This window comes from Nipponia nippon, unplaced genomic scaffold (genome assembly GCF_047370975.1).
Source record: "Nipponia nippon isolate SJK-2023a ecotype South Korea unplaced genomic scaffold, ASM4737097v1 scaffold_2, whole genome shotgun sequence".
Classification (NCBI taxonomy): domain Eukaryota; kingdom Metazoa; phylum Chordata; class Aves; order Pelecaniformes; family Threskiornithidae; genus Nipponia; species Nipponia nippon.
The window spans coordinates 117,148,051-117,172,065 of NW_028262336.1; the positions used below are offsets into that span (position 1 = coordinate 117,148,051).

Here is a 24,015-nt window from a genome sequence, read left to right on the forward strand (position 1 = left end):
TATGACTAATTGATTTCATTGTCAGAATGGATGTTCTGGTATGTAGTCTTTTTCATGGCTTTTTCCTTGATATACTGACTTTTCCCTTTAAGGTAACTATCTCACTGGTGGATTCTTCCGCTCTCCAGGTATAATTAACTCTTTTCCATCTCTGCTTCTGCTGAGTTCCTTACAAGCATTCAAGTGAAAAAGTATCATTTAGGTAAATGAGTAAAATTGTAGGATCAATTTTAAACTTAAGCCTAGCCCATTTTTTTTGTAGTTTCAGCTCTTTAAAATATACTAACATTTCAAATATAATGAATGCCTTTGTGCATATATGGAGAGGTTTTTTTATTCAGTGGCAGCTTTTCATTGTTTTGGACAATTTTATAAATGTTGGCTAAGCGAGGAGTAGTGTAACACATCTCTCTTTTGCATGTCTGCATAATGTAAACTATTTAGGTTGCACATGGGCCATTCTGAGATATTCAGTGGAGTGTCAGGAAAGCTGCTGTTCAAGCAACGCCTCTGAAGATATTTTCCAGGGTTGTGATGAAGGTAAAACCTAAGATATTTATTCTCAGTTATGAAAATGGAACCCTTCCAAACAGGTTCAGTATTCACAAGCCTTTGAAGCCCACGTCTACAGTGTGCTTTAGGGTGGGACAGGCATTTTTATTCCCAAAGCAGGTCAGGCAAGGCTATGCAGGAGCTATACAGCTAGAATGGAAGCAGCTGCTCCTCAGCATTTGCTCAGGTTAGTACTGTTATTGAAGGTCAGAATGAAGGTCAGGATTTTGTATTCAGGCAGTTCACAGTTAGTGGTGGGTGATGAAGTCTTCACCCTTCAGGCATGGAAGAGGCCACGAAAAGAGGAAGCCTTTTACTGGCATCTCCTTCTTATGGTCAACAGTTTAGAGTAAGGTGTACAGGCAACAAGAGCAGGATCCCATAGGAATCCTGTGTGCCTTCCATACACATTTAATAATGGAAGAATTGCCAAGAAACATTTCAAATTCACCAGATAGATAGGAAATTTAAGTTAATTCCTTCTTTGCTGGAACTTTATTTATTTATTTATTTATTTTCAGCTAGTATTATGTAGTTTCTGAGATTTAATATTATGTGCTTTGGAAGAGTGGGAGTTTTTAAGTTTCCTTTATTATACTTTCCTGCATTCATTTCTCACTCTTGTTTCCACCATATCTGTGGTCAGTGAGATTCCAGTTTCCTATTGGGTTCCTTGAATTGACAATTTGCATTTATATTTAGGTGCTGCTGTGGAGATACCCCAGTTTTTGAAAACACTGAATGCAATACTTATATTTATATAGGGTGCTTCCTTGGAATAATAGCTCAGTGCCTGTCCTTAGGAGCTCAGGGAACCGTTCAAACACTTTTTTTTTTTTAGCCCTTCTGTACCTATGCTAGCTGGAGAGGTTGTTTCCCTCCCTCCTGCTTTTCACTGTATCTCTCTGGAAACTGTGCCTCCTTTAAATTTATAGGGTAAGTAAGTTGAATATATGAGCTGCTTGTTTTTCCTAATCAGTTGATTCAGGATTTTCGTATTAACTTGCAGAATTTAAATAGAATTTGTTTGCAACTCAACTCTTTTGGGGTGAAGTGAACCCATACAGATGCAAGATGGAAGAAACACTCAATGCAGCTCTATTGACCCAGTCTGAGATGGTGACCCAAGGTCCTGTAGTCCAGGAGGAGCTTTGCCCACAGTTCAGTCAATTCTGTGACAGGCACATCAGTCTCTTGTAAAGCCTCCCAGATTGATTTTGTATTTGAAGGGGATTTTGTCTGATATTGAACAAGCTAATATGTTAAAAATATGGACCAATATACTAAAGCTCAGTCCTAATTGGAACTGAAGTTAAGGAACTAAAAAGAGCAGCTGAATTGCCCATTTTTCAAATGTAGGTATTCTGTGCTGTTAGTAGCATTTCAAATTACCTCAACTGTATTCAAGTTATCATCCATTTTTTTAATCCAGGGGATCATCTGTTGCATTTAATTTCTGAATGTTTCTACAGCCCAGTTAGCTGTATACAATGGCTCTAAAAACTTTCAGAGTAGAGCACGCAGCCTCCAAAGTCACTAGGTTGCTTAACTGTGAGTCAGCAACAGCTTTTCTGAGGCTAGTTTAGCTCAGCTGTAATGCTTGGAGCATCTGGGACCACTAAAAATAAATTTGCTTTTTTTTAATGAAATGAGCCAAACATACGTTTTATGTGAAAACACCCACAACAGTTTGAAAAATATGATTCATTTTCTTATAGACAGAAATGTAAAATTTAAAATGAAAATGTCAGTCATCAGATCTAGAAAGATGTCTTCCTATTTAAATAAGCTGCAAGTGCAATGCAAAGCACACCAAGACTTGTATCAATCCTTAAAAAGTGCTAGTGAGAACTGAATGCCAAATAGCTTCCCAGGAGGCACGTTATGCTAATCACTATGGCAATCAGTTATTTATCATTCTTGCAGACATGTATTTTCCATTTACGCTAACAGGGTGGTTGATTGGATTTTGTTCATTAAATGGGCAGAGTCAAAACTGGTCTTATAAACTGCTGTTCAAGTTAATTAGTGAGTATGTGTGTAAACTAAGTTTTAAAATTATAACCTACATCATTCAGGCATCTTTTCTACGTCATGGTTTAACCCCAGCTGGCAACTAAGCACGACCCAGCTGCTCGCTTACTCCCCCACCAATGGAATTGGGGAGAGAATCGGAAGTGTAAAAGTGAGAAAACTCATGGGTTGAGGTAAAGACAGTTTAATAGGTAAAGCAAAAACCATGCACGCAAGCAAAGAAAAACAAGGAATTCATTCACTACTTCCCATCGGCAGGCAGGTGTTCAGCCATCTCCAGGACAGCAGGGCTCCATCACAGGTAACGGTTACTTGGGAAGACAAATGCCATCACTTCAAACATCCCCCCCGCCTTCCTTCTTCTTCCCCCAGATTTTATTCCTGAGCATGACATCATATGGTATGGGATATCCCCCCGGTCAGCTGGGGTCAGCTGTCCCAGCTGTGTCCCCTCCCAACTTCTTGTGCACCCCCAGCCTGCTCACTGGTGGGGTGGGTTGAGAAGCAGAAAAGGCCTTGACTCTGTGTAAGCACTGCTCGGCAATAACGAAAACATCCCTGTATTATCAACACTGTTTCCAGCACAAATCCAAAACATAGCCCCATACTAGCTACTATGAAGAAAATTAACTCTTAGCCCAGTCAAAACCAGCATACTACATTACACCAAAATCATTCCAGCCAGTGTTCTCAGCATGAAAGAGAAAGTAAAAATGCTGCATTTTCATTTCCCCCATTCTCTGACGGTCTGGCAGTAAATGTGATGTTGTAACTCATAAAAGAGTAAGAACAGATATTAGCTTTTGCTCTGCTGTCATACCTAAAACTCTCCCAGGCTCTGTGTCTAGCTTAAGAGATGGTGCAGTGATAGGAAGATCCTTAGTAGAGTTTTGTGTTTGTTCTTTTACAGTCTGTGGTTGATTAGTTATTAGCAGGTAACAAAGATGGCCTGCAAGCACCATGACATTACAGCCTGAACAGTAGTAATTAAAACAATGACAATAAGGATTTAAAGGCAATCAGTGGTGGAAATGCTGGACTTTGATTCTGAAGATCCAGTTTCAGTTCCTACATTTTACATCCATGTGGGAGGGGTGGTTTCATTAGCCTGGATACGTTCACAAGCTTCTTATGAATGTTTGTGAGTGTCCCTTTGTAAAAGAGAGGCAGACATGTTTTTTCTTCTGTCTACCACAAATGATTTAAAGATCCAGCTGAAGATTTAATGGATCTCAAATGCCTTTTCTTTCTGATTTGTATTATGTGTCTGGGAATAAATTTGTTTGCTCTGGCCCTTGGAATAGAGAGTGTTCTGAAATAGCATCTTTTAAATATTGGAGGTTTTTGTGTGAATAGTTCAATATTCATTGGACAGATAAAGTAGGATCTTTAACTTTGAATTTAAAGCACTTTAAAGAGGAGGAGGTTTGGGTGTCAGTCTTTCACAGACCTTTTTTGTGCTTTGTCCATTGCACAGGAGGGAAAAATGGGAGAGAAATTTGGGGTGTGATAGCTTCTTATCCACTGTCTGCTTGTCTCCAAACTGAGGAGTCCTAGTCCTTTTAGCCTCTCCCCAGGTGGCAGATGTTCTGGATGTTACCCTTGATCATTTTAGTTGTCTTTCTCTATGCTATCTCTGTTATGTTCTTTTTGAGCTGTGGAGACCTCAAGTGCACACAGTACCAGTACTGTGATAAAACCAAAGTTTTGTCTTGCAGAAAAGTGGTGTTTCATCGTGCTCTCAACAACCTTCCTGATGATACCCAACTTTTACTGCATTATAGCAGCTGCTATATCATGAGCCATGAGTTTCTGACTCCCTCTGAGATGATTCCAAGTGCCTTTTCCTGAGTTTCACCTGTCAGTTCCACACTCAGCATGAGGTAAGCACAGTTTAGATTTTCTTCACCTCACATTTATTGGCATTGAAACATACTTGCTGCCTTTTTCCTCCCTCACTCTGTTTTGTGCAGTCATTCTGGAGTGCTTCAGCATTACCTGCCATTTAATTACCTGAAAGGGCTTAGTATTATCATAATTTTGAGATTTAGGTGTCCAAAGGAGATATAACGTGGCCAGATGTCTCTCACCTCACTTCTGTAAAACTGGCAGCATCAACCACAAAACAGCCGGCCAGCCTGTTGCTCCCTTTTCGTGGCTGGCACTCCTCCTCTACGGCATCTAGAGATCCTACTCTACTGAAATTCAACAAATTAAAGCGGGGGTGCAGGGGAACAGACTTCCCACCCTGCCATCATCTGGTGGAGAGGGTTATGGGAGTCACATAGTTTCATTTTGGGTTTGGCTTGTTTGCCAGTTTATACAAGAAGATATACTCGCTTTTGGGACTTTTCCCCCCCCATATTTTTCTCACCTTTTTCAGATGTTTACAGTAGCTTAACAGCTGTACTCTTTGACTAGAAGTAAGAGAGTGTTCATCAGCCATTTAAGAACAGAAATGCCTCACCACCTCACTGTAGTTCATGAAGATAAATATTTTCTTGGTGGAGGGAAGAGTTGTGGGACTAGCTATGCCTTGAGCAAACAGAGTATGTTTGCCAATATGCTGTCACATCAAGGTTTCAGGTGCTGCAGATCTCTTGAGCTGAAGGACTTTCAGTGTCATAGCTCTTAGTAAATCAGAAACTTTCAAGAAATGTTTGAGTCTAATAAAAAATTAACCAAAAAGAAAGACTTTACCATTCTGCAAAGCAAACTTGCAGAGATCCAGCAATATTGAAGCCATTTATGATCTAGAAATCTGATGAAGTTTTTGCCACTGCAAGCCTGTTTCTCATGCTGCAATAATACGTTCCGTTGGCAACGTGCCAACTTTATCTCCTGCATTTAAAGGACAAAGCTTTTGTGAAGAGCATTAAAGACTGATATTTTCTTTTCTGGGTACTCTGGGTAATAAAATGCTTTTTTTAATGAGAAATTTGTAGGGATGAAATACCTTTCACTTCCCATTCAAAAGCTGTGGGATTAGCTTCTATTCCCTGAGAAAAAGTCAAAAAGTGGACAGATAGCAATCCAACACAGTGGAAACCTAGCTTAGTTTTTTAAGTAATCTAATCTAGTGCAATCATTCTGAGATGGGGAAAAAATGCTTCGTCTCCTGTATGTTTGGAAGGGAAAAGGCTTACCCTTTCAGAGGTAGGTCAAGATGCTTGGGTGAACTCCAGGCCATCCTCATGGGGAACTGTGCCTGTGGATTTCCTCCCCCTTTTGTCTCTCCTCCCACCCCACCCCATACACGCATGTACCCTTTTGCACTTTGTCACAGGACAGGGCAGGGCGAGGAAGAAGTGGCTGCCCAGGGACTTGTAGGGCAGGGTGAAGTGCTACATTTTCATCTCTGTAATAGGGGCAGGAGATACACTCGGTGTACCCTGGATTATTTCTTTTTTCCTAATAGAACTTAAAGTAAATGTAGTATAGACAGAAAATATCAACAATTTGCTTTTGAGTTTTCTCCATGTTAGAAAAGAACTAATACTAGGCTTATGCATTACGTCCACCGATCATCTGACAGCCCATGTATTATGAATTAATGGTCACAGCAGAGTGGGCATTAATTTTTTTCACCTAAAGCACATGTGAAACTTCCTAATTTGAACAAACATACATATAAAATGCTGTCATGACCTAGAATGACTCCCTCCAAGATAATGATAGATTTGGATGTATATATTACTCAAAACTAAGGGATTGAATTATACAAAACAAAGCAATTGAATTGAGGCTTCTTTTCTAAGTCAGCCAGACACTCCACATGGTGAAGTATTACAGGAATATCAGAAGGACTACCTTGTTTTACTATCCTGTCTTAAAAAGTCCCTTTTGTAGAAGATAAGAGATGGTGTCATTATGAAATGGAAATGCTTGCTCAGCCAGGCATCAGAGCAATGCAGCTGAGTAAAATTGTACTTGCTAAAGCTTTGACCCATGTATGTTTCAGATACTTTCAGCATCTTTTTATTCACATGTTTTCTGTTACTGAAAGGAAATTAATGCATTTTCCCATCTTATTTTCTGTACGAAAATCAAAATATGCTGAATACCTTTATTTGTGATTAACATGAATAGTGCCTGCCTTTGCTATTCATCTTGATAACTGTATCTTTCAGGAAGACTCTCATGTTTTTATTCTATAATTTTTTAGAATTGATGAGTTTGAGCTTAAAAGTGAAAAAAAAAAAAAACCCACAAAAGCAACATACCAAAGAGAAGGGTATTTTTCTCTAACCAGACACATCTATTTCATCACAATAAAAGGTGAACCAAGACGCATCGCAGATTTCTTTATCAGTTTCTTCTCATGACTAGGTAGGTTTCTTATACAAGCTGGGGTGCTTAGTTAATAGTCTGACAGCAGAAAAGGAGCACAGGAGGGAAGAATAGCTGCACATCTAAACACCTGTGCCAGTTTGCTTAAGCAGCTGACCCCTTTAATAAGTAATGTCAATATTGAAATTGCTAGTGTACAATTTTCCATAGATTTTTCTTCTAGGCTTGTGAGTCTTAATGCATATACACACTATCATCATCTTGTTTAAAATATTAAAAAGGTGTACCACAATAAAGGCAGTCAGTGCTCAGGTCTGTCTTTACTGGAATTGAGAGAAAAGTCTTAGAGCAAACTCAGGGACAGTATTTTTGGAAGCAGCCTGTGTGTAGGCATGCTTAGGGAGGCTGTTTGTAATAGCCTAAAGCCAACTAACCTATCGTAATAAATGCTGTTCATTTTCTCTTATCCCTGACATTGTTTTGCTCAAAAGCATAGGAAGTAATTAAGAAGGAAAATGTCTTTCATCTTCAGAGGAACTGGATTGATGGCCATGAAAGGGCAAGAATGGGTTGCAGTTTGGTAAAAGTTCTGATAGGATATGGATTTTCAATATGCACAGTTCTCCATGTCAGCAAAAACAGGTCATTACAGTTTTCTGTGACATTCATAAGTAATTTAATGGAAGTCCTGATATAATATGCTATTTAAGCCGTACCCATTTTGTAATTGAAGTCTCAGTTCAAATGGTGACTGTGGCAATCAATTTTTATTTCCAAAATGGGCTTTTTTGACTTCGTACTCTGTTGCAAAGTCATTTACCTCTATAAATATTCATTTCATAAAGAAGTGATTGGGGATTATTAAAAACTCAAATAAAACTATGAAAAAAGAAAAATATTTGCTATAATTGGGTCATCCATTATTACATTTTTTCCTCCAAAAGCGTATGCATATTTTTGAAAGCTTTTTTGTTGTGATTTATCACACAAAGTATTTCAAGTATAAGGCAAAGCAACTAAAGTTTTCAATTGAACATGAAATGGCCATGCTGGGCTTTTGTGCCTGCATGGCCATGGGGTATTGGTGACACAAGAAAGAACGTTATACATGCCAGAGTGGTCCCAGAAACTATATACTACTTCAGTATATAGAGGATTGTCCTTGGCGGCTTCCTTAAAAAGCACTTCTCTTCATGATTCTTTTTTTAAAATGCAGAGCTTTTATCTCTGAAGCTAATTTGCAGACTTATTTTGCAATTTTTGTTAGGTATAGTTTCATGTTGAGGGTTTCAGCCTTCTTGCACCTTTCATTTATCTAATTATAAAAGTAATATCTACCCAAGGAATCCAACACATATGTGAAATTAGAAAGATGCCAAAAAAGTATTTAACTTTAATGGCTGCATTGTCCACATTCACTATTGCAGATTCATTATTTTCTTCTTGAAAGTCGTGTAATTAAAAGGTTGTTGCTTTTGGAATCCAAAATATTTGTGTACCCTGTCCTCTACGAATACAATTCAGGAGCTGACAGGAGATAAGATAAAAGTCAATAAAAAGAGAATTATTTATTAAAAAGGTCTAATGTTACAAGAACAGTACACAGGAACTATTATATTACTGTGTCTTCCACATTGTATATACCATTATATATAGCATATATACAGATTGTATACAATATATCTAACATTTTGATATGGGCCACGACAGTATCTTTCTTTTGGTCTGCAAAACAAAGTTTCTTTCTAATTATTTTTTTCCAAACAGATCTTGTGGCATTATACAAAAATGCAGTCTCCTCAGTGACGCTAGACTGCACTATTACAAGCTTTTACATGAAAAAGGAAAGAGCTCTCCATTGCAACTAAAAAATAATATGTCATGATAAGGAAACATCTTCTTCTACAAAGTAACAAATAGGTAACACATAGGTACTTAAACATTTAAAACATGTTTATTAATATATTTAAGATGCAAAATACATATTCTGTTCATGTTGAATATAAAACATACCCCTTTTTGTCCCTGCAATACAACTACATTACCTGATGGTATGTTCAGTATTTCTATCTGTATCTTGACACTAGAGATTGAGATATAACTAGATGCAGCTCTATCTCCTTATCAGGCTTTCATTCTTCTTATAAAGCATAGCCATTTATTGTATTCAGAAAGTTGTTTGACCGAAATGCCACCAGCAGTGACTGTAGCCTTTTTGAACACTCTGAAATAAACTGCATTGGCAAGCAACTGTATAAAAAATAGAGGAAATTATGCTTAACTAATTTATAAAATAGCCATTTTGCTTTTTGGTTCATCACTTTATTCTTGTTTATTTTAACCTTTTGAAAAATGATTGCTAATGCAAGTTCTCTGCACAGTAGCAATGCTGCTGTTTTACAAAAGACAGCATGTAGTTATTTTCTATGAGTTTGCGCTATCAGCAAGGTACATTCCACCTTCCTTTCTTTGATCTCAAAGGCTTTTCAAGAAGCAGAGATATAGAAGATCTCCTGTCTGTATCTACAGTCTATGCTCAACTAGCTATCCTGCCTTTGTTTTCCTAGCAACATGGTGACTAAGTAAATTTCAACCCTATTTTTTAGAAAATTATTTGAAGTACTAGTGGGTAATAAAGAGTTGAGTTGAAGCATCTCTGAAAAATTTTTCTGATAAAATAAAAAAAAAAAAATTAAATTAGTCATCAGTCAGCTTTTTACCTACCAAGCATTTGATCTGTGGTGTGCTTTCTTGGCTACTATTTTAAAGCTGCTAAGAAAGGGCACAGTTAGAGCGTACTAGCTAAATGCCAAGTATTATTTTGCTAGTGAGCTGGCAAAATAATAACATTTTAGACCTAGAACCCATCAACCAAAACAGATTTGCATCAAAACTTTTAGAGGAATGGACAGCTAGAAGAATGATGCTATTAACACTTGCCTGTTAAACTCTTTTGATGTGATTTTTCCAGGCAAGGGAATGCTCATCCTAGGCACGATCCCTAGACACAAGGTAGTAAAACACCCTCCCTCATAACACCGTACACACCATAACTGTACAAACACGCACACCATATACACTGGGGATCATTTTGATTCAGGTGCCAATATGCAGAAAGGCCTTCCAATGTAGAAAAATTGTCCAAATTGTCTGTTGAGTGAAAAATTGTTTGGTACTGCAAAAAGTGGGGATTAAAACTGATAACACACAGTCCCTACAAGAATAATCTCTAGTGAGCTATAGAAATAGAGCCAATTAACTAAATAACTGGAATGATGCTCAGTAGCACTTATCCAAGTATTTTTTTTTCAGACACAGCATTCTCCAAAATATATCCTACTGGAGTCTGTATATATGTGAATGATTACATTCCAAAAAATTTTAATATTCTTTCAATAATATGCTTTCATATATACTTCAACTTGATTACCAAATATATAAAGCACAGAATATTACTAAAAAATAGACCCAGAGGGAAAAAAAAATTACAACTGAGAAGTGGTTGGAAAAAGTAGGTTTATCTCCTTGCATTGCTTTATTTGTCCACTTAGCAGCCTAATGTATATCATGTTTAAATGCCCAGTGGAGTTTTCGTTGTCATAGGCATTAGGAATTGATTTTTTATTTGCTATTGAAAATATATATTTGATTCATATGACATTAAATCATGTGGTATTTGATGAAAACCAAACTTGTTTCCTTTTAAGTTTGTGTTTAATAATTTTCTGTTTACCTTGCAATAAAATAAATGGCTTCTTTTCTGCTCTCTTTTGCCACTTTCTGAGTGTGCTGTCTAGTATTGTACTGGCAATTCTTTTTGATAATTAAATACATATTCATACATTTTCAGAACAAATTCTCTGTACTTTTGCAGTGGGCTGTGTATCTAAACTATATTTTTCTCTCTTGTCCGTTGGAACAGCCAGGTGTAGGAATGCAAAAAAAGTATTCGACAAAGCTGTCTCAAACTTTGTTCTATATTTAAAAAAGATTTTTTTTCCAAACCAAACAGATGTACTGTACTAGACACCACTGTTTAAACACCTAATGATATGTGACTGGGGTCACCAAAATCAAACATATTAAAAAAGTAAAGTACGTTTGACAGAAATCATGTTTCCTTACAAAAGTTTATTACATACAATCTGCATATTTTTGGGCCAAGAAGTGTCCCCTTCCCAGAGGACTTTTACAAAAAATGAAGTGAAAAAAAACCTGATGAATTATTGACCGTGTCTCCAACACTGCTCTAAGTGCACCATAGGCATTTCTATGGGTCTTTAAGCATTAGCTTGGGTTTCCAGTTTCTCCACGGACATAAAACTCCATCCCTTGGTGTCATCAAGCTAAAGCAAACAAATAACAACAACAACAAAGTCTGCAGTCTTCACCATGAGGCTGAAGGAACCATCATTGCCAAAAGCAATGTTACAGAGGACGAGGAAGTGGATAACACATGTAAGGTGGATTGAGCACTTGTTACTTTCCCTCCTGAAATTAAAAGCAAAGTAATTAAGGAACAAATTATGCAAACTATTCTCAGTACATTTAGGTACTAGATTTTGCCCCAAATTTGTATTCTGTTATGCTCAGCAAAAGCCCAACTTTTAGGCAATGGATTACCTTGTGAGAACTGTAATCGCAAAATAGGATCCCTACATAGATATGAGGAAATTGGGGATTTTTATGATGATATCTACAGAAACTCATATGCTGAATCCTCATATTCAGTCTGCAAATGAACAGGGAATTCCAAAAGGGTATGTGGTTTTATGCCTTAATCCTCAGAAAGAATTAGGATGCAGAAGATGCCCTGAGTCACAACCACAAATGTTCTTCCTGAAACAAGGAATGAAAGCTAGCCCTTGATCTTGATGTTTGTCCAGAGGAAAAAGTGGTCTTTTGCTCAGTAGCCCAGTGATGTTTTTAGATCACAGCAGTCCCTTAAAAAGCTGTGCTAAGGGGGAATGTGCTATGGGCTGGCACTGGCAACAGGTCACAGGACGGGAAGGGAACCAGACAGGATTTCTTTGGACCACAATTTTCCTAAGTGGAACTGATCTGTTGTGTATAGTCTAATCAAAAATATCAGGTTAGAGGGAATTAAAGATTTTGTGACCTAGAGTTATGGCTCAAAAGATATATGAAACATATTCCATGGAGTAGGGGTTGGTGTCTTCTGCATTCTGATGATAGAACTGTAGTTTGTGACTAGATTAGAACTGAAATTTTAGGTCTAGATTGAAGTTTCAGGCTTGCGCCTTTTGGATAGTACTCCTTAAGGACTAAAAAGCAATGATCAGTAGAGTTTTAAGGTGTTAGCAAGAAGTTAGAATTAAAATGCCTCGTTGTGTTTAGGCAAAAGACAATGTTATTTTCTGGTTGTTCTTGCCACTAATCCTTCTGTCCCTTTCTTACCTGTATAATATTGATACTTTAAATTCTTTCAACATATTGCAGTAACTGAGGAAATAGAAACTAGACAACATCATTTACTTCATGATAATACATTAATACTGTAAGTATTCAATAATTTAATAAAGTAATATCTACTCAAGGGAGTCAATGGAACCTACAGAGAAATTCAGCTTATTCTAAAGAAGGCACATACACAGGGTTCAGCTACCTAAATGCATGCCATTTTAGCTGTGTTAGGTAGTATACCTCCGGCTGGTGATCCAGAATGATGTGCGTATCCTCTAAGTCCTGCATCATATCTGCCAGCTTTGTGGAAATGTTTGGGTTACCTTAGGACATCTCAGATGTCCTTATATGCCTATGTCTGAATATTTAAATTTAGAAGATCAGCTGAATGGCTGTCTAGGCTCTACTGTCGGTCTGTATGGATTACATCTCAGCTGACTATAATGCTATTTAAGACACCTAGTGCATGTGTACACATCGACAGCTCAATTAGGTTTCCCGATGTTATTCTAGAAAGGAAGAGGTTTCCTGTAAATCCTCTGGTTTTGTTCATCAGCCCCACATGGATGCCTCAGATACTCTTGAGCATCTCAAATGGCACTAGATACCTTTGTTTCAGCATAAAACTGAAGACTCTGATTAATGATTTTATCTAATAGCTAGAGACTTGTGAGAACATTTCTTTCAGGTAGAGAATAATAGAGTTAACAAGCACTGCTATAATCACCACTCTTCCAAATATAAGTGTAACCTTACCTGAAAAAGATGGAACCCTGATCTGGGGACTCGCAGTCCCATCGCCTCCTTCACTGACTGCACAGACCTCTATGATATAGACACCAACATCAGGAAGAAGTACCACCGCAGAGGTTTTCTGTGTTTCTATAACTTGACTGTTGCTCTGGCCTTCTTGCCTAAATAATACCTATGGTCAATAAAGTAGATAGTGGTCATAGGGGTCATTCAAGTTATGGACCAGACATTTTGTGTAGATAACGCAGTCACTGAAATGTTAACTTTTTCATATTTCATTAAGGTTTTCTTGACATTATATTTAAACAGTCATCTGCTTTTACTCTCCCCTCCCTGCAATGGCTTAAAAACATTAATAACAAAGTATATTAGCAATTAATGAATGTGAAAGGACATTGATTATGATCCAGAGAGAAGATATAACATTTGCCTGCTTGAGCATTAGCTGTTGCACAATTTTTTTCTCCAAATTTTATTCTAAATGCATTTTGGGTTCCATTTGATTCAAATTCTTATCCTCAAATTCATGCAGATATTCACATTTTTGGCTCAAGAACCCAACTTCAAATGTAAAGAAAATGCCCTAAATAATGTCCTTAGTGTGTTTACCTTAGCTGGCTAAGCCAACTGAGAATAGCTCAGATCTGTCCCTGCATCTCCTGTGAAACTCAATACAAGCTTATGGCTCGTGGGAAGAAAGCAAGTGAGTACATAGCTGTCTTTTTGGTACTTCTGTGTAAGTTTCTGTTCCCAGACAAAACTGAAAAGGTCAGAGAGGTGCAAAAAGCAAAGCAGTCAACTGAACTTTTTCAGAATCTCAGCTCTTCTTATAAAGGTTAGAACAGTTTCTGGTTTATTTGAAACATTTTACACTTTCTTGGTGATATTTCCTGATGTATCAGAGGGAATATGATTGTAGTCTATCGAAATGATTGTATGTATGCTTAAAAAAGAAAAAACAACCACACTTCTGTAAAAGCACTGAAAAAATTCATTTTGATTTCAAAGATTGCGGTGAATTACACTGCTTTTTATGGCTTGTTATTTAAGAGTTAATCTGTTTTTTACTCTTTAAAACTTCAAAACTTTAAATGCCAGATGTTACCGTCACAGATTGTTGAACATCACCAACATGATCACAAAACGAACCTAAGTATTTGTGTTTCTGCTCCGTAAAAATATTAATTTTAATGTCATTTTAAGATGCCTCATTCTTCTGCATTTCTCTAAATCCTACTGCAAACACAGTTAAATTGAAGTGTTAGTAGGAATTTCATTGCAGGCTGGTCTTATTAATAGCCCCTTCTGAGTCAGATATGATGAACTGATCCACTCAGATAGAGCTTACTCAGTTTATAATCAGTAGTTGAAAATCACAACATAGAAAATGTTGGGACATTTCGCTCTTTTCAATTTTATTTATTGCTTTTCATGGTGAAAACTGATTGCAGACAGTCTGTATAGCATACTTTACTTACACAGAAAAACAAGAAAGGGAAAAAAGCCAACAGGGAAGAGAAGCAGCCATTTGGAAGAGACAAAGGTGAGCAAGGAAGGGGAAGCACTGACCTTGTATCCCATTACATCAGATTCATTAGCTAGAGGTCTGACTGGCTCCCACCCAAGAGACACATGAGAGCCATCCTGTATCCACATAATATTGCTTGGTGCTTGGCTGGGAGCTGAGGAGAAAAAATAACATATATAAATATAGTTTACCAGTAGTTTCTTTAAAATCAAAATCAAAGTATTTCAATCTTTTATTACATATACAACTGGTTGTGTTAGCAGGCTCCCAACTCTAGCTGGAAGTTTAAACGATTTTTTTTTGCACCAGGGTTGCCATTTAATAGACTGTGGTGTATTTACTCAGCCCACCCCATAAACTCCACAAAGATTATGAACTTGAACTCTTTTCTGTCCCTTCTTTGTCAAAAATACCTTGTTTTGTAGGAAGATAACCTTTGTTATGAATGCAAAGTCATATGAATTCATGTCTAAATATCAAAGCAAAGCCATGAATCAAAACTATACATGACTCCTGATTATTATACACTCTTATTAAAGGAAAACCCAAGAGAGCAGAGGTTGCTCCCTGACTTCTCCTTTTGAGCAAAGGTACTGAGATCACTTACGGGACTTCTTAGTGGCTGCACGCACAGTAGTGCTAGGTGGTCCATACCCTGCAGCGTTGTACGCCCTCACCGTTAGGTGATATAATGTGTTTCCTTCTAATCCTGTCAGGAGAATGGATGACTCATTTCCCTCGGTTTTGACCTTTTCTGCTGCTTCTTCCTGCTCCATGTCCTTCCAGTAACCAACCTGCCAATAAGCGACCAAATGAAGGATTAATATAGGCAACTGGGAAGCTCGTGCTTTCAGATGCTCATACTTGTTATGCTGTGGAGGGTCTTTTTGCCATTTCTGCTTTTTCTCTGGTCATCAAGCCCTTTTAAACACGTAGGATTTGCAGCCTAACCTCAGAGCCAAGCAATGCTCACTTCTCCAAAATGATGAGACTCAGAATATCACAGTATTACCTGAAACATGTTGAATTGCTGTGTACTGGCACAAGAAGATGTAACTACAAGATGGAAGAGCAGAGGATGAACATTGGCAGGAAGTCAAAAGTGTTTCAGAGAATTCAAGGACAGCTCATGCTCTGGTAGGTCACCAGAATATCTACCTTCACCCTGGAAAGCTCTGACTGCATCAGTTAAGAAGTGTTGTGAACAATATTCCCTTCCTGGCCCTGTGCAACTCAGAGCCATGAGAATTCTTACCAGTGTAATGAATAGGAAATGACAGAACACCGAAGGAAATCTTTCATTCATCTGAAAAACCTTATCTGAAGGAAAAGAAGGAAGTGGATTCAGTTTTGGTTCTTGGATATAAACAGGTTTCTGGTAAATGCAATTTTGATAGTATGTTTATGCTCTTCCTTTTCAGACATAAAAACCCTAAATGACCTTTGGTGGTTCTTAATCCATATTTCTGGTATCTGCACTGAGTTTATCATCATCTCTAAGAGGTTATAGAGCTGAGCTAGGAATTTGACTAGTCTCTTTCCTCAGGGACCAAGCATTTGCAGGGCATAACTGGAAAAAAGCACTACTGTCTCTTTTTAATGTATCTGGGTGACCTACACAAGTAAGGTAATTCTCACAGGGCCCTATTTTCCCTAACAGGAGATGTCACTAATGTGCCATTCAAAGACCTATATTCAGCTTACCGTTATTCATGCTGAGACCTACCTGCATTTATTCCACATTTTGACCTTTTCTGTGAAGTTGGCTATTTCATAATAAGTTATTCATATTATATCTGGATAACTTTTCCTCTGACAAAAAGGTCATGGACAATACAGCATTCTTGTGCATGTATCCCAGAAAATGGCGAACTAAAAAAACCAAGGGGTTCATGGGAAAATAAGACCAATGAGTACAATGCTGACCTTTTATAATTGCACTAGGACTGCCATTTAAAAAAAAAAAAAATCTAGAAAGACCTGGCTGCAAAAATATACCTTTGAGGTTATATCTTCACTTGAGTAAAGTGGCTCTGTTAACTTTGATCGAGGTTATATAAGTTTGTGCCAACTCAAAGTCTACTCTTTCAATTGTAAAATTAATGTAAATATTTTTTGTGTGTGCCTGCATTGTCTCATGTTAAAATGCTGTTGCTTTAATTCTTAGGTTAATTACAGCTTAGATAGCAAATCTAGTTGTAGTCACCACTTGTTGAAATAAGTGAGATTCACTGAGGTATTTTGTTAGCTGAATGCTTGACCACCCCCGTTGGTATCTGAAGTAACATTTAGTCGTGTCTTTCTTGGAAAGAAAAAAGAATCAACAACCATTTATTCACACACTAGGATTGAACCTCCAATGCTTATTATCTCTTGGGCAGTCAGATTCCTTTCATTTAACTTGCAATGCCTCTTGACAAACCTGACCCTGACACTACAGTGATGAGAGCCACATAGTATTAAGCGCTGGATGAACAGGTAGTGAGAGGCAGCACATGTCCTGGAGACCCTACCATCCAGTTAGTGAAGTCTGCTGGGGATCCAACAGCGAAACGGTCAGAAAGGAAAAGTGACTTGCCCAAGGTTACACAGGTGGACAGTAGCAGGGGTGGAAATGCAACTGAAGTAGTGAAAACCTGGTTCTAGAAAGCCAGGGGGAAAATTATAAGTAGCTCAATAAGTCTCATTGTAGTAGTTTATTCACAGGGCACACCACATCTCATGTGAATGCAATGTGCAAGACAGTAGATAGCCCCCTGCTTTTGCACTGAAGCTTTTTTTTTGGTATAAAGAAGTTGTGAAAACCTGATTTTCCAAATATTGGTGTTAGGACTACATAGATATTAAAACCTGATGAGTGTGGAAAAAAGCTAGGAGCATAACTCAGCCCTTTTGATATTTTTCATGTGTTTGGAAATGCTCTCCACCACTGTTTATATAGCATTATCAGTTTGGATACTTATATTTTGCACATGTTAAGTCTGCGAAAGTAACTATGGCATGTTCTCTACCAGTTCTGCTGCACCACATGATAAAGGTGTTCTCCCTTGGCAAAGGGGTATTCTTGAGGGAATTAATATACTCTATTAAGCAGCAAAAGCATGAAATGCAATTTGGCATTGCTTCTATTTCAGTTTCTCCTGTACCTCAAAGCCCTTAAGTGTTTAGTCCCTGCTTTTAAAATTCCCCTTAAAGTTTTGCCAGGTGAGTTTGGACTTTGATCTCAAAATATGCTTTTCTCTTTCTTTCTTAATGCACACATCCATTTGTTGATGGCCAAATGAACTAAAGGAAAAAGTGGTTATAAAAAAGAACTCCAATGATTGTTGACTGAGGTCAATGGTGGGGAAACTTATGTCAATTTGAACCAAAATGAAGATACTGCTTATGTTTAAAAGTGCTGGACATATTTGTTAAAAAAAAGTGTTTATTTATACTTCTATGTGTTTGGGTTTTTTTTAAAAATCTTGCTATTTTCTGTAACCTTGATTTATAATGCTCAGAAGGGTTTTACCACACTTAGAGTAGGTTTTCATTAATGATAACTGTGAATATTGATACAGCATGAAGCATAAATCACAAAGGAGTAGCCTATATTTTAAAAATGAAAGAAAAAGGACAGGAAAAAAGCATTTGGCCTGTTTAATGCATTATTGTTTGTGAGGTTTTAAATTTTTGCTGGGCTTTCTGTTGTTTTTCCTCTAATTCCCAGAAACCCATCTCTTTGAACTGGAGAGAAGGCAATAATGATATTTAAACAATCGAATAGAGGAGATGCAGGAACATACAAGCTGCTTTGTCCTGATCATGGGTTAAGCAATCGTTAAAAGTAAGCCATCACATTAAAAATATGTTTCCATTTAAAATTTTTCTATCTCTAATACTAACGCACTACTTGAAGTTTCATGTTAAAAGATATCTTAATATTACCCTTTTTTCCCAAATTGGTTTCTAGGGTATGCATAATAGCACTTTGATATAAATTCATGTGATCTAGTTGCAGGCCCTATTCTCTAAATTCAGTAGAGTCAGAGTTATTGCCTGCATACTCTTTCTGTTGACCACAGAGAATTAATGCTACAAATTAGGCATTTCAAGAGCCTAAATTAGGTAGGATGGATCAAAGTGAACAAACACACAGACTTTCCTGCGCTTTCTGACTGAGCCTTTACCACCATCAACAGTATTCACATAACTGAACATGAACTTGAAGAGATATTACAGTACAGAAAGTGATAGGGAAGAAGGAGCAGTGAGCTGAAAGAAGTGCTGCTAGCCCTAAAAAAATTATTCAGATTTCATAAAAAGTGTTTCAATTATCATTATCGGAAAACCTATCAGCTCCTTGAATTGACACACTGCAGTCATGCAAATGTTAGCATTGGCACCACCGCAACAGTAGAACCAAGCACTTAGGACAGGAGAAGAGGGTATTTTTTGTATCATCTGCTGCTGCTTTTTGCCTTATCTCAAGATATTGCTGTGACTGTCCTTCAGAACAAGATGAGAGCTTCCTGGAAAAAGGTCAATCAACCTCAGTTCCTTCCCTCTCACCAAAACAATTGCTGACTGAAAAAAAGAAGGAAAACACTGTTCAGTACTCCTAGGTTCTGGAGTCTTCTCTGGATAAGCCTGCATCCTCCTCTTTTTTCAGGTACTCTCTTCTCCCATATAGTCCTGCATGCACATGGGATGAAGACTGATATTGTACCTCAACCTTGAAGACTATCATAAAATATCTAGTCATATTTTCTTATTAAAATTAATAATTAGCTAGTTTAATGATTTTAGGTAATAGAAAGCTAGTAGTCTTGTTACAAACTACTCATGACACAGACATTGCAAAGGGTATGGCTCTTTGGAGGCCCTCATGAGAGATTTAGGGTGCGATCCGTACCTTAAGGACTTGCAAGGCAGTAGTACTGCTGTCCTATACAATCCTACTATAGTCTTAAGGATTTTAGAGGGGTTCAAACATATGAGTAACTTTGTAGGCAAAATTGGCTCATATATGAAACTATCCAATTGCTGACTTTGTGTTTGGGAAAATTCATTCATTCCAAAAGTGAAGCCTGGTAAATCGGTATTCAGGCTGGTGAAACACCAATTCCTCTTTTTTCTGTATTGCTTTACCAGCCTCTGGTAAAGGCCTCTCATTGATATATTCTTTCTAAATTACTTCAAGGTATACATCACTAAATTAAAAAATAAAAAACCAAAACACATTCCGGTACCTTATAGACATAATTTTCTGTTCCATTGTAAAAACAGATAAAGTACATGCAAGAAACAGCAAAAAACTTTTGAATACTTCTCTTTGAAAAGAAAGAATATGACATAAACAAGTTATTATGTCAAGTAATCCTCTCTGAAAATGGTATTCAAGATTTTCTGGGTTTTATACTTTTTTTTTGGTTTCAAGTTGGTCTTTTGATTAGGTTAGTCAAGCTCCTATCCCTTGGGGGAATTCCAATGAAAAAGACATGAGCTTTGTGATCTATACTTAAGTATTAGCTTTGGTTTTCTGGAAAAGAAAAAAGAAAAAAAATATCCGTTCTTCCAGCCAGTAATTCTTTCCCTTTCCCTTCCCTACCAGTAGTGAGTGACAAAGAAAATACTGCCTAGGGCTGAAATAGATTTTATAACCTTCAGGTTATGGATTCTAAACAAGTATGAACCACACACTATATTTTTCTACCATTCTGACAAAGTTTTCAAGCTACTTCTACTTTATCAGAGTGTAGTTGACATATATTTAGTAAGGTCGGGCGGACAGCTGACAAATCTGTACTGAAGTCAGGAATAATATGTGCTTTGGAAGATGCAAATGAGTCCAGCAAACCTTGCATAAAACTCATGTGACATAACAGTTAACACTGCCTTTCAGGGATGACAATGTGAAATTGGACAAAAGTTACTTTGCCTTTCATTACTCCTTAGTACAAAATGCAAACAGGGCTGGACTGAAACTGGGTCACTGCAAACTTGTCCATATGTAGTAAATATTCTGTCACTTTTGGTGATTAGAGCCGAAACACAAAAAAAATACCCCCCCCACCCCCCCCACCCCCCCCGCTTTTATAATGCTGTTGCTAAAAGGCCAGGAAATGTGAAGGCCATGTAGGTTGTTGTCACTGCTGCAGTGACCACAGGCAGGATACAAATTGAGACATGAAAACAGAGTGGCTAGTCAGATTATTTTGCATTTAATTTGAATTGAAGGCAACATTTTACTTGTGGTCCACAATAATACTGCATTAGGAAAAAACTGTTAAAAAAAAGATAAATCATTCATCTTTTTATCAAAGTCACTGGATTTCTGTACATTATCTATTTGCTATTTGTGGATTAAGGGAGTATTACAGGCTATGTTCTGCACTGCACTACATATGATAAAACTTCCCAAATCAGGTTTTAAATTAAAATAGTGTTCATAGAAGCTGAAGAAAGTGAATCATATGGAAAGCATAAAGCTGCTCCATACTTTTGGTTTTCCGGGGGGGGATTTTAGCCCCAGTGTATTGCTATACAGAGTCCTTCCTTTTTGCATTGCAGGGATGCTTTAAAGAGAAACTGTCAGTATGTTAGCATAATTGGGCTGATAGTGTGGACTTAGTGTTCCTAAGTGAATACTGTAATGTACTGACTCACTATACTGATCCTATAAGTCATTATCTCCTTTTTGATGAAATCCTTCCCAAAAATGGAACGGAAAAGATCTAGCAATACCGTCCTCAGATTGCGTTCTGTCCCGCTGAATCATGCAGGAGAGCAGCATTTACTCTTTTGTTTATTGAGTAAGGGCTGCTCTGATCATAATTGTTCCTCAGAATGAGGATAGAAAAGAGCAAACCACTCCCTGAAAGATTCATCTGTCAGAAAGCCGGTGGAGAAATTCCAGCTAAATGAACAAAAAGGGAAAAGGTGTGGGGGGGGAAGCACCCTCCTCTCCCCAGATAAAAGTAGTATCTCAGAAGGCTCCTTTAATTCCCTCATGTGATGAGGTAGAAAGGAGCAGTGAAGTATTTTTATATTTATATTTCATTTTTTCGTTCTGTCAGCTGCAGGTCCCTGGCTTGAAATATTTCCTCTGTAATCTACATGCTAGAATCCTAAAATTGGTGTACAGCTCAGTGAGGAGCCAAATTATTAATAAAGTTTGAGATTAATAACCCCTGCAGTATCAATAACAATTTCCAAATTCGTTCCTAAGAAGTCCATGAGAGAAGCAGAGCAGGTGAGTGTTACAGCTGGGGTCAGAGTATGCTGAACTCTGACGGTCTAAACACTTTCCAAGACAGGAAGACCACCTCTGATATGAAGAGAGCCCGCTGTCCTACTTGTAACAGCCACCTATCACTGGGGCACATCTGTAGAGGGAAAGGAAGTGTTATGTGACAAGCAGGTAAATGCAAAATACATTGAAGTTATGAAAGAATAAGTTTCTAGAGAAATCATTTTCACTTTTAGAAAGAAAATCTATTTTTTATTTTAAAAATATGTAAACTGAAGTTAACAATATTTTGAGAATCAATGTGATTGATGGAATAAGAGGAAAAATAGTAGGTAGAATTTTAAAAACATCAAGATATCTGAGAGGGTGTAACAAAACAGCCACCTTTCTGAAGAGAAAAAGATGGGGTGCAGTGAGTAAGTTATTTCAGAGGATAAAAGACTGGCCTGGACATTGAAGACAAAGGTTAGTAGCAAGTGGAACGCTTCAACGTGGACAGGGATAGCATTTGCAAGGTGGATATCATCTCTATCAGATACAGTTTATATATAGCAGTTCTAAAGGTAAAATGGTTAGCTATCATGTTTGCTGCATGAAGCAAGCCATGTGCAAAGAGGTAAAAACAACTTTAATGTAAGGAAGAAGTGGAGATAAAGTACAGCCTGAGGCTGTGCTGGGGAGTGTAGTGGCTCTGGTGCTGCCCAGGCACCTATGTTTCCTTCCTAAGGCCATCAGTGATGGTCACCAGTCCCCAGGTCTTGTCCAGACAGGGAGACACTCTGTGCTCATAGGTCACAGGATGTCTTTAGACATTCATATCATTGGTATCTGCCTCAGATCTACATGGTTACCCTCTTTTCATCATTACTGTAGAGAATCAGGAGAGTCGGCACTCTCTAAAGGACTAAAGCAGGTCAAGTAACCTGCACCCCAAAATCAGTAAATTGAGTCTAGCTGAGCTATTTCATGAGAAGCAGCATAGCCTGAACCACAAGGTCAGGATGGGTCATGGTGACCCCAAAGGATAAGTTTAGTCCTAGATCTAATCAGTTCCTGGAGGTCTGGATTGTAAACTGGATCCAAAACTACAACTAGATCCAAAAGTGCGAGAAGATCCGTTGCCAGGTCCAGTTCTCTTTCCCAAGTCAGGAAGGGCTGTCTCTAAGCAGAGCTTTAATTGTCTATGGTGCGGCTGCTGCTTCCCTTCCTGACATCCAACCTTTTATGATCTGCCCAGCAGATGTCCCCCGGCCACTGTGGGATGAGAGCACATGGATGGCAGAGGCTCCTTCCTTTCTCTGCGTTGATTTCTCTCAGTAAATAACAAGTTTGAACTGGTCACTTAGAGCTGGAAACAGTCAATACCTAATCTTCCCCAGCCTGTGAAAGAGGCATGCTGGGTCACTTGTAGTTTTTTCAGCTCTTTCTGAAGTGTCAAAGAGATGTTATAAGAACTGGTGTTGAACATTTTTCAAGCACAAATAAATAAAAGAAGTTCTGGTGCTACAGCTGTGACCGTTGGTCTACAGCTAGTCATATGTATGCTAAACCAAGCATAATTTCTATTGAAGTTTCACTACTGCACATGTTAATAGAATGCAATTCTAGCAAAAGCAACAAGACTTCTCATTATGATATTCTGTGTTCGTACCTCAAATCCCTGTGGTCTTCCTAGACTTTCTTTAATATGTTTCCACGCAACAAGAATCTCTGATACAGACAAACTCGTAGCTTTGACATCGATGGGAGCAGCAGTGGGTTCTGTATTAAGAAAAATTGAAACAATAAACCTCCACTGTAACAGCTTGTATTTATCAAAAACACTCCATCTGAAACTGTCATTTACTTTCTTTATTCTACCTTAGTACTCAGAAGAAGGTATGACACTTACATGAAACATGAAAAACTGAACAAGATGAAGAGATTATTATTATTGTATTTCTTTATTCGTGTCATGCTACATCAATATCTCATCACTGATGATGGGCGCAGCAAACTCTGACAGAACGTCTTGTCTATGATTTAAAAAAACCTCAACTTTAATATTTGTAAATGCCCCCCTCTCCACACACCCCTTTCACAGCCCTTGATTAGCCTAACTTCAGCAGAAAATGGAGCATTCATTCTCTTCCTGGCTTTTTGGTGCCATTCTGTCAGCCCAGGATGAGCGATACCTTGCTAGGGTGCTCAGTCAGTCCTG

The 24,015-nt window shown here is 37.8% G+C and overlaps 1 protein-coding gene across 5 annotated transcripts in view; it reads right to left on the reverse strand.

Annotated features, from left to right (window-relative positions):
- Positions 1 to 8,419: 8,419 nt before the first annotated feature.
- The window catches only part of CNTN5 (contactin 5), a 660,854-nt gene continuing 645,258 nt past the window's right edge, over positions 8,420 to 24,015 (reverse strand). For all 5 annotated transcript variants that reach the window (XM_087758088.1, XM_087758089.1, XM_087758087.1 and 2 more), the window contains 5 exons: positions 23,467 to 23,576; positions 15,189 to 15,375; positions 14,623 to 14,735; positions 13,057 to 13,225; positions 8,420 to 11,367 (listed from right to left, as the gene is read on the reverse strand). In XM_087758088.1, the coding sequence (XP_087614214.1) occupies positions 11,264 to 11,367; positions 13,057 to 13,225; positions 14,623 to 14,735; positions 15,189 to 15,375; positions 23,467 to 23,576 (683 nt within the window). In that variant the 3' untranslated portion in view covers positions 8,420 to 11,263. The remainder of the gene's footprint in view (positions 11,368 to 13,056; positions 13,226 to 14,622; positions 14,736 to 15,188; positions 15,376 to 23,466; positions 23,577 to 24,015) is intronic.